This window comes from Zonotrichia albicollis, chromosome 15, assembly GCF_047830755.1.
Source record: "Zonotrichia albicollis isolate bZonAlb1 chromosome 15, bZonAlb1.hap1, whole genome shotgun sequence".
Lineage (NCBI taxonomy): Eukaryota > Metazoa > Chordata > Aves > Passeriformes > Passerellidae > Zonotrichia > Zonotrichia albicollis.
Window position 1 is genome coordinate 9,246,806 of NC_133833.1, and position 10,399 is coordinate 9,257,204.

General features: G+C 54.6%; 1 protein-coding gene across 1 annotated transcript; it reads left to right on the forward strand.

Annotated features, from left to right (window-relative positions):
- Positions 1-1,918: 1,918 nt before the first annotated feature.
- Positions 1,919-10,126, forward strand: PITX1 (paired like homeodomain 1). The gene is made up of 4 exons (XM_074552122.1): positions 1,919-2,115; positions 2,231-2,412; positions 5,181-5,386; positions 8,049-10,126. Exons 2-4 carry the CDS (start codon positions 2,250-2,252, stop codon positions 8,586-8,588), a joined length of 909 nt encoding a protein of 302 aa, XP_074408223.1. The 5' UTR covers positions 1,919-2,115; positions 2,231-2,249; the 3' UTR covers positions 8,589-10,126.
- The last annotated feature ends 273 nt before the right edge of the window (positions 10,127-10,399 follow it).

Here is a 10,399-nt window from a genome sequence, read left to right on the forward strand (position 1 = left end):
GGAGCCGGGCTGTTGTTGGCAGACTCGCGGGATCACAGAACCATCAAGATTGAAAAAGACCCTTAAGGTCAGCGCCTCCCTCCAGCACGGCCCGCTGGGCTCCGTCCCCCTTCCGCCGAGGGCGGGGGAGCCCCCGCAGGCCCATCCAGGAAATAAAGTGAAAAAGGGGACGGTGAAGGGTCTCAGACACGGTGCGCGTTTGCAGCATATTCACCTCCCTCCTCCTTGGGAGAAAGGCCGCTCCCACCTCTTGCTTCTCACACTGGAGGAGGTCTCCGTCCTTCCCGTGCCTCCCGCATCAGCTGAGCCCCTTGAGGCTCAGAGACCCTGGTAAATATTTGCATTTTAAAGCACGTCCATCTTAAACAGCCCCGAGGTTGTCTGGTTCACCTCGGGTGCTCGAAATTCCCAGTCGTTTGCAGACTCCTGGGCGAAGTTCAGCCGGGAGAGGCGAACAGGCAGAAGGACATCAAGATGTCACTAAAAAAAAAATCAACAAAAACTAAGAGAGCTCTAGAGAGCTGACCCTGACAGCAGCCACATGTGCATCCCCTGAACGGTGCTAAAGACCAGAGGTGAAGGGATTTGAAGCTTTGGGGTCCCCAGACCTTGCGGGGTGCTGCCGGGGGTGCGGGACGGGCCCGACTCCATCACCTCCGCGAGGTCGGAAAAAGCCTGCGCGGCTGGAACACTGCTTCCCTCCACTTTTCCATAAAACAGTTCAAAAGTTCTCTCCCACATCTTTACTTGATTTGAAAGCAAAATAGAGTGTCAGGATAGATCAGCTAAAATGTGCCGAGAAAGTAGAGAGGAGAGAGGGTCCTTTCCCATGGCAGCCAGAGCCAGGGTCTTCCTCCCGTCTCCTTTCTCCCCTTTCCCCTCACCCCCGGCACCCGCGGTTCCCACCTTCCTTCCCCCGTGGGTTTTTCCACTTCGCCAGAACACCGAGGTGTTATCCAGGAGGGCCAAGGCCCTGTCCCGGCCTGCGTGGGCTGCACCGGGGACGGGCCCTGCTCCACACGCCCCTGCCTCGGGACAGGGTGCACCGGGGACCGATGCAGGAGAGGGGTCTGCCGAGGAGAGGTGGGGGTCCCACACCCCCCTTCCCGCCGGCTGCCCACTCCCCTGGACTGGCACAATCTCAGAGACCCCTCCCGAGGGTCACTGCGAGTGCAGCAGGAAAATTATTTGTTATTAATCATGTGCTGAAAGATGATGTGATGGGAGAGATCGCACTGCCGCTGCTCCCTGGGCTGAGCTCCCCCGGCCGCCAGGCAGGGCCCGGGCAGCGTTCTTATAACCCCTGCAGCCTGGAAAATAATGTTAAAAAAGGTTCAGACCAGTTCCGACAGAGCCCACAGCCCAAGCACACCTCCAGGAGCATCTTCCCCGTGGGTCTGAAAGGTGTGGTGGGGTAGAGACGCTGAGGGGTGCGCGGGTGCGCATCCACTGCCGGCTGCGGAGGCTCCGCGGGTCGTGATGCCCAGGCTGGAGGGGTATGGGGATCCCTGCGGGGATCTGCCGTGCTGCGCGGGGGCGCAACCTGCGCGCTGCCGCTGGCAGGGGATTACGGAGCGGGGCGAACTGACGGGGTGCTGGGAGCGGGCGGGGGTCCCCAGAGGATTGTCCACCTTTCCATTCGTTTGTGAAATATTTTTAATACATCACCGGGCTTGGGGGAGGAGGCGGGTGAAGAGGAGGAGGAGGAGCGGAGGCGCTCCCGAAGGGGCCGCGGCCAGGCGGCGGGGGCCGGGCAGGGGCGGCGGGGGCCGCGGGTCTGGCCGCGGGCGCGCAAGGGGCGCGGATGGCGCGGAGTGCGGAGCTGGGTCCCGCGCGGCCGGGCTGGGCCAGCGCTAGATGGAGTGATGCATGAGCGAGACGGGGAGGTTTTAACCTTCAGGGGGAGGAGCCCCGTTTAACTACAGGCATTTGTTCTAGGGCAGGTCACTTTAATCTCTTTAGCTTTAAACTGTCCAACTCGCAACTCGCGTTTCTCTATAAGGGATCTTTACCACTTCCCTGCCTATGCGGCCGGAGCGCCGTGCCTCTCCCCAGCAGAGACAACCGCCTTCCAGGCACTGCCCAGACTGCTTCCGACACCCTTAAAATAATACTGTTAGTAATAAGTGGATTTGCTTTTGGTTTTTGTTGATTTTTTTTTCTTCTTTAAAAAAAAAAAAAAGCTCCTTGTTCCTTTCTGTGTGGAATAAACACCTGCAAACTCCCCCAGGCAGCCCGGCGCCCCTGCCATGGATTCCTTTAAAGGTGGAATGAATTTGGAGAGACTGCCTGAGAGCTTGAGACCCCAACCCTCCCATGACATGGCTTCCAGCTTCCATTTGCAAAGATCCTCGGAACCCAGAGACCCGATCGACAACTCAGCCAGTGAATCCTCCGACACGGAGGTGCCAGGTAACCCTCCCCCTCCCCGCGCCCCCGCGGCCCCGGCCCGCTCCCCCCGCGCTGCTCCCCCTCCCCACCGCGCCTTCCCTGAGCGGGCCGCCCGGGGGTGCCGAGCCCGCGCCCCCCGCGTACCGGGGCCCGTGGAGGGACAGGGCTGAGCGAGAGCTGCCGGTGATCGCGGCGGCTCCATCCCGAGCGAGCCCCGGGAACCGGAGCGGGGGGCAGGGGCCCTCCTGGAGCTGCCTCCCCCACCGTGCCCGGCGCTGACAGCCCGCCCGGGGGACACATGGCTCCATGGTCCCATCCCAGGAGCTGCTGTCTTTTATTTATTTTATTTATTTTTAAATTAAAAAAAATGTCGTTATTAATTGATGGGGTCGGGAGGAAAGGGGGGGCTCTTCGGGGAGTGTGGTTTTGCCGGATGTTTCTGAAATAATGTCAGCTTTTGCCAGGGTTTATTTTCCAGCTCGGGTGGTGCAGAGATGGAAAAAGATCTCTCTGTCAGCGAAAAAAAAAAAAATTTAAAAAGAAAGAAAGGGCAGGCAGAGCTGGAGAGGCAGCGTGGGGCCGAGGCACTCAGCGCGGGCCGCCGCGGAGGGGATGTGCGCGGCCGCGGAGAGGGTTTGCGCGGGGCCGAGCGCTTTCCCCGCAGGAAAAGGGAACGGAAGGATCCCCATGCCCTGACCACCGTGTGCGAGGGCTACAGGGAACGCTGGGCTTCCTCAGATTGCATTTAATTAAAACAACAACATTTTAGAATGACAAGGGAAAGGTAGAAGAGAGGAACAAAAGCTTGAAGAAGGAGTGTAATATTCCTTCTCCAGCAAGATTGTTTCAGAGGGAGTTTATGTTTTATATAAGTTTAGTTTTCTAATAGCTATTGTTGCTCTTGGGAATTTTACCCTAGAGAGTGGCTGTTGAACGAGTGGGTCCCGAAGTGGCACTCGGTGATAAAGAGGGTTTGGGTTGTGCCTCCCGGACTGATTCGCAAACAAAGTTAGAGACCGGCGTCTGGAAGGGACTCTGAGATTAGAGGGGATTATTGGAGATTAGAGAGGGAGATTTGCTCCATTTTGCCCTACCCCTGTGTGTGACCCCTCGGTGCTGCCGGAGGGCCGAGGAGCTGCCTGCTTTTCTTCTCCGAGAACCTGCAAAATACCTTTAGATTTCATTTTTTAACGGGAAAAAAAATTAGTTACAAAAGCCTTGCGTTAGAAATTAGATATGCCTTGCGTTATGATTTGGAATTGTATCACAGCCCTGCGCTGAGGCCGGATTTTTAGGGAGGATCGGGAGAGTTAAACAAGCGCTGGGCGAGCGGGCCGGAGCCCACCGGGACCGCTGCCGCTTCCCGATCCCCCGCTCCCCCTCGGCCCGGTTTGTCCGAGCCATTGGCGGCCGAGAGCGGGAGGATTTGTTTTGGCGGGGATGATTTTTGTTTCTGTTTCGCCGCCGCCGCCGGGCCATGCGGCTGGGCCGGTGTGGGGACCGGGGGCCCGGGGCTGTGGGGTCTGTGCTGAGAGGCCTTGGGTTCGCTGCACACCCCGCATGCTATCGGCCCCTTTTGGGGTCCGCTGAGCAGCTGAGGTTCGCTCGCACCCTCGCCCCGTTCACTGTGCAGGGTTCCCAGCAAGGTGCGATCCAAGGGTGACTTTGCAAGGACGAGCTCTCCCGGGCTCCGGATTCAGCACACGATTATTTTTAGACTCCCGCTTACCTCGCAGAGGTCGGGGCTGTAGAAATGCCCCCGGGCCCGCCGGCGGCGGGAGAAAACTCTCCGAAAGAGAGCTAAAAATAAAAACAAAACCAACTCTTTAAAGGAGGAGGAAAAAAGCTCTAAAGGAGAAAACCCGCCGTGGTTTCTCCCTCCTGCAGCAGCAGGACCGAGGCCGGAGCTTGGCCGCGGCCCCCGGCCCTGCACGGCCCGGCCGCACCTTCCCCGCTCCTGCAGGGCCCAGCCCGGAGCATTTCGGTTCAGGGCCTCCAGACCCTCTCCGAGGGCTGCAGCCGGGACAAACCGGGCCCAAACCGGGCCGGGAGAGCCAGAGAGCCCGTTAGGAAAGAGGAGAGGGGGTTCGCAGGGCCGGTATTGAATTCCTGCTCCCAGCCCGCGCAAATCCCGGCCGAGAAAACCCTCCTGGGTGGTTTCTTTTTTCTTTCCTTCTTCCGATATGATTTTTGCGGAGGACTTCGCTCAGCCCTGTGTTAAAATAAACAGCAAAATTCTAAAAGATGAAGAATAAAATAATTATGAAAAGAGAATGAAGTGGGGGAGCGGAGAGGGGCCTTTTGCAATTAATTGCTCCTGGGTTTTCCACCCTTGCCCTTCCAAAGTTTCCTATCGCGGCCGAGCACAACAAAGACAATGGAGCAAAGATCACGCCTTGGTTTGGAGGGAGCGAGAAGGTGCCGTAGAAAGGCGGAGCGGGCGGTGATACGGGCACCCCGCTCCCCACGAATGCGGTCACCCGCGTTGAGCCGCTCTGGGGGTCCCTCCTGCCGCATCCCTGGGTGCCCTGGGCCCGGCAGGGCTCCCTGATCCCTCCGCAGCCGCGCCGGGAGAGGCCGGGATGGGCTGCGGGGCTCGGGTTGGGTGCAGGGCTCAGCGGGACACGAGTGGGTGCCCCACGCGTGCCTCCGGTGGGGTGGGCAGCGTTGGGTGCGGGGCGGGGGTGTCTGCCTTTGTGTGCCGGTACTGGCAAAAAAACTAAAGCAAAAAACGCACAAAACAAAACCAAACCAAATAAACCAACCATCCCCAACCCGACCCCTCGCAGAAAAAGAGCGAAGCGGCGAGCAGAAAAACGAAGACGGGGCCGCGGACGATCCGGCGAAGAAGAAGAAGCAGCGGCGGCAGCGGACCCACTTCACCAGCCAGCAGCTGCAGGAGCTGGAGGCCACCTTCCAGCGAAACCGCTACCCCGACATGAGCATGAGGGAGGAGATCGCCGTGTGGACCAACCTCACCGAGCCCCGAGTCCGGGTAAGAGGGGCCGCAGCTCCGCCGGAGCGAGCTCTGCCCTGGGGCCGCCGGGGCGTGGGGGGCTCGGGGCAGCTGTCCCTTATGGGGGAGCGCTGCGACGGTTCGCTCTGGGCTGGATTTAATGATCAAAATTGGGATCCATGTCGGAGAGGGGAAATTCAGCTCTCGGCCGCGGAGAGATCCGCCCGGAGCGGGCAGCGACCGTAGGCCTTGCGCTGGGGACCGGTTCGGAAAGTGAGCGGCGAGCGGGGCAGGGAGCAGCGAAAGGCCGGGGTGGGGAAGGGTCTGACTGTGGGGGGAAGAACCCTCGGGACTGGACGAAAAGCGTGGCAGGGATGGAGCGAAATCCCATCCGAGCAATTTCCCCTTGCTCTGGTTATTCCCAGTAATCTCCACGGCCATGTCCCAACAAACCCCTGCCCCTGGCTATCGCGACAGCGCGATGGCGAGCTCCAATCCGCACGGAGCGGTGTTGGGGCCGGCCCCTCCCGGCCGCGCGTCCCCCAAGGCCGCCGGCTGCTTGTGGAGGCCGAAAGAGAAGGGCAGGGGCTGGGGAGCGGTCACAAAGTCAATACGCGCTGAAAACACAAACCTGTACCGCGAAGGCGCTCGATTTTTACACGCCTCGGAGCCTATGCCACCATATATATATCTAAATTATGTATACATACACGTACAGTGTGTGTGTATGTGTATATATATATATATATATATATATATATATATATATATATGCGCGCCCCTCTTATCCAGATTCGAGGAGCTCGGTAATATTGGTGCACACAACTAGAAACATATATGTGTGTGTGTATGTGTGTATGTATATAAATATATATATATGTATGTGTGTGTGCGTGTGTGTTTCGCCAATTCCTTAGAGAGATTTATGAGCGAAAGATCCTGGCAAAGAAGCACCGGGCCGAAGCGGCTCGGTCTCTATGGATCTATCGCTGTGTCTCGGTTTGTCCACATCCCAAGTGCTTTTTTTCCACCCGAGACATTTCCCCGCGCGGTTTCGACAATACTCGCACACCGCGGGACAGTGGGCTAAGCGCAGGAAAAACGGGAACTGCGGAGCGAAGCCCCGCCGCACGGAAAATCCACTTTTTCTTTTTTTGTTTTCTTTTCGTTTTTTGTTTTTAACTTGGCAATTAAACCTTGAGTGACCAAATCGGATTAGAGATTCTGCTTTAAACATTTGAAAAGTAAACACCCATTTGAAACAATTGCGTCTGAAAGCATTGTCTTAATTGAGTTTAAAACAAAACAAAGCCTGAACATTAATACTGGTTGAATATTTCAGGGAACAAATATAACTAAAATATGAGTTGCAATTAACATAATTTCGTTCTCCTTCTGTGTGGAGATGTTTGAGTTTGATGTTTTGAGATGGCAGATTGCAAATCTAACCTTAATTTGCTATGAGGGCCTTCCTTTAAAATGTCTAGGAGCCATAATTAAAACTATTACCCTCATTTTCAGGAAATTCCTGTCTGGAAGCACCTTCCGAGGAGTATATTACAGGTTTTGAACATGTTGGCTTTCGTTTCCTATTTATACAGGATTCTTTTTATTATTGTTATTTTTTAAAATAGACTCCGCCATCCGTTCCCCCACGGAGTTTCCATCCTCGGGCCCAGTATTTAATAATAGTTGTGCCATTTCTGCGCGGGGAGGGGAGGCCCCAGGAGCCGCGCCCGCCCCCACGCCGGCTCCGGAGGGAGCGCAGCCTGCGCGGGGCCGGGCCCGGTGTCCGCGGGGAGCTCCTGGGCCAGACCCGGTGGGACAAACCCGGGCTGCGCTGGGGAGGATGCTGCAAGGGAGGCTCTCAGCCTGGGCTCCGGCAGCAGGCAGCAGGGTTCAGATTTTTAACCAATTTTTAAAGATTTTTGAAGCTGCCCGGCTTCAATCAGAGGGGACTCAAATGCTTTCCGAGGGCTATATATGTAGTGTATATATGATTATATATGTATTATTGTGTATAAAAATAATCAGACACTGGAACCGGGGTTCACATCAAGCATCACGACCAGCCCCTCTTCTCTGTTTCCTAGTTAGGGGTGTAAATTCTCATTAGATATAAAGGCAGAGGCTGCATCTATCCGAGGGCGATGCAGGGATTGATTTTTTTTTTTTAAACCTAAACATACTAATCTAATCCCTTTTTTTATGATCTGTAACAGGGGGCTTTTATTACACGGCATTAGCGTTCGGAAACGCGACAGAGCCGGGGCGAGCCGGCTCCAATCAGAGCGGGCCGTGCTTCGTCCCCCGTCTGGCTCCGGGAAAGGGGCGCGGGGGGCCAGGGGGGCGCAGGGGGATGCAGGGGGTCGGGGGCACGCGGAGACCCGCGCAGGCACCCTCGGCCCAGGGAACAGGGACGCTGCGCGCATCCCGGCTGGCGCATCCCGCTGAGCAGAGAGGGATGAGCGCAGAGCCCGCGGTGCGCGCAGGCACCGTGCGGAGCGGGACCCCGTTCCGCGGGGCGGGGGGCGGCGGGGACAGGCGGTGCGCGGCCGCGGAGCCGCCCTGGAGCCCCGCAGGGGCTGGCCGGGCCGCGGGGAGCAGCGCTGGGCCGCGGATACCTGCTCTCCGGCGGTGGGTGGGGGGCTGCTGCGGCCCCGCACTCACCGAGCCGTGTCGCTCCCCCCTCCCCACGCAGGTCTGGTTCAAGAACCGCCGAGCCAAGTGGAGAAAGCGGGAGCGGAACCAGCAGATGGACCTGTGCAAGAACGGCTACGTGCCCCAGTTCAGCGGGCTGATGCAGCCCTACGATGACATGTACGCCGGCTACCCCTACAACAACTGGGCCACAAAAAGCCTCACCCCGGCGCCGCTCTCCACCAAGAGCTTCACCTTCTTCAACTCCATGAGCCCCCTGTCCTCGCAGTCCATGTTCTCGGCTCCCAGCAGCATCCCCTCCATGAACATGCCCTCCAGTATGGGCCACTCGGCCGTGCCGGGCATGGCCAACTCCGGCCTCAACAACATCAACAACATCAGCGGCTCCTCGCTCAACTCGGCCATGTCCTCGCCCGCCTGTCCCTACGGGCCGCCGGGCTCGCCCTACAGCGTCTACCGGGACACTTGCAACTCCAGCTTAGCCAGCCTCAGACTGAAATCTAAGCAGCACTCCAGTTTCGGCTACAGCAGTTTGCAAAGCCCCGGCTCTAGTTTAAACGCCTGTCAGTACAACAGTTGACGGACTTGACACAAACCACCTCCGACAAAGCACCGCCGACAAAGCAAAGCAGAAGCGAAGCGACGTTTAACGGAAAAGAAAAAAAAATATTAAACCCGATGATGATTAAAAGCAAAACCCAAGCAAGTGAGAGAGGGGAAAAAATAAAATAAAGCACACACCCCCCCCCCGCCCCCCCCCAAAAAAGGCCCAAAAACTCAGCGGACTTCGACTGTCTAGGAAAAAAAATAAAAGGCAAAACAACGATGCAACCAACAAAACAGCGCTTTAAAATTTTTTTTTAAAAATTTAAAAAAATCCCTCCATCTAAAACCGTAAACGGACCAGCAAACTTTTGCAAGAGACACCGAAATCTGGTACATGGATGAGTTGCAATTTTTTTCTCTGGATTATGCGGGTTGTATGTGTTTACTTGAACTTGCACAGGAGTCGGTACGGCGGCCGCTGCCCCGCGGGGAGGGCGGCAGGAGGGGACGCCTCGGTGGTAAGAGCTGGTGGGACGGTTCTTGGCCGCTTGTCGCACGGGAAGAGTTTGGTTAATGTTTACCACTGAGAAACAGAATCACACTCGGAAAAAAAAAATAAAAAGGTTGGGGGATGAGGGGAGGGAAAAAAAAAAAAACAAATCGCAGAGTAGAATCTGCAGGGGGAAAAATGGTTGAAATATTAGGTATGAAACTATTAAAATAATAATGACAAGGGTCAACCACTTATATAAGGTTATATTTATATCTACCGTTGCATTGTGCCGGATCATTGTCCTTGGCCGTTGAATAAACTGTTTTTAAAATGCATGATTCTTGATGTTTTTTCTTTAGTTGGAAGCTCTAATCCAGTCATTCCTGATACTAAGCAGCTCAAGGTTCCTACCTCTTCGTCCTTTCCAAAAGACTGCAGTATCCCCGGTTGTGAGAGAGCACAGAAACCCTTCAGCAAGGCGAAAACTGTTCATCTTTTTCCCCATCCTAAAAAGTCTTATTCTGATAATGAAATTATCATTCATCTTTATTTAAATGCAGGGGGTGTTTTTTCTCTTTGAAAAGTAAAACGGAAAAGCAACCCCCGTTTATAAAGTCTCGAAAAAAAGACGAAAAATGGTTTGTTATGAAGTGATTTCAGATACTGCATCTCTGCTAGAGAAACAGAGAGCCTCGGCGTCCGGAAAGGTTCTTAGCAAAGCTGAAAGTGTTCCTTGCTTTTCTAAATGTGAAGGAAAAACAAGGAACCAAAAAATTTCTTAAGGTGTTATTATCTTAAGGTGTTATTATGTAAATATAGATACTTTTACAAGTGCTTGTTGGAAAAAAATAAAAAACAACAAACAAAACATGGAAATTATAAATATGATTTTTATTAATACGCATACAAAAGGCATATGAAGTTTAATTGCAGGCATATTTGTTGCTTATTTTTGTCGATACTTATTACCTGTAGATGACAAAGAGACATAAAATGCACACGGTACTTCTTTCCCAGTGTATTTCACACCTGTGGTAAACGTTACGCTGGATGTTTCAATTATGCTGTTGTGGATAAGGATGCAGTATATATATTGTTTTATAAGTTATGTTTTGTGATTTTTTTTTTCAAAATTAAGAGCATGGGAATAAAAAAGAAAACTTTAAAAAAAAACCTAAACAGAAACGAAATCTAGAAATGCCTTTAATGTTCTTTTCTGGCTGTGTTTAAGAAAGCGACTAAACAAGAAGAAAAGCGACTTTCTGTCCCCCTCCCCGTGGTGACATTTTGGGGATCCCCTCCCCGTTTGCCCCGGTAGCTGCGCCGTTCCCCGCGTCCCGACAGGGAAGGAG

What these genes read in the sequence shown, in the direction of transcription:
- PITX1 (XM_074552122.1), top strand. Translation starts at nt 2,250, where the DNA reads ATGGATTCCTTTAAAGGTGGAATGAATTTGGAGAGACTGCCTGAGAGC. An exon ending in CTCCGACACGGAGGTGCCAG is followed by an intron (nt 2,413 to 5,180) that starts GTAACCCTCCCC and finishes GACCCCTCGCAG; the next exon opens with AAAAAGAGCGAAGCGGCGAG. An exon ending in TCACCGAGCCCCGAGTCCGG is followed by an intron (nt 5,387 to 8,048) that starts GTAAGAGGGGCC and finishes CTCCCCACGCAG; the next exon opens with GTCTGGTTCAAGAACCGCCG.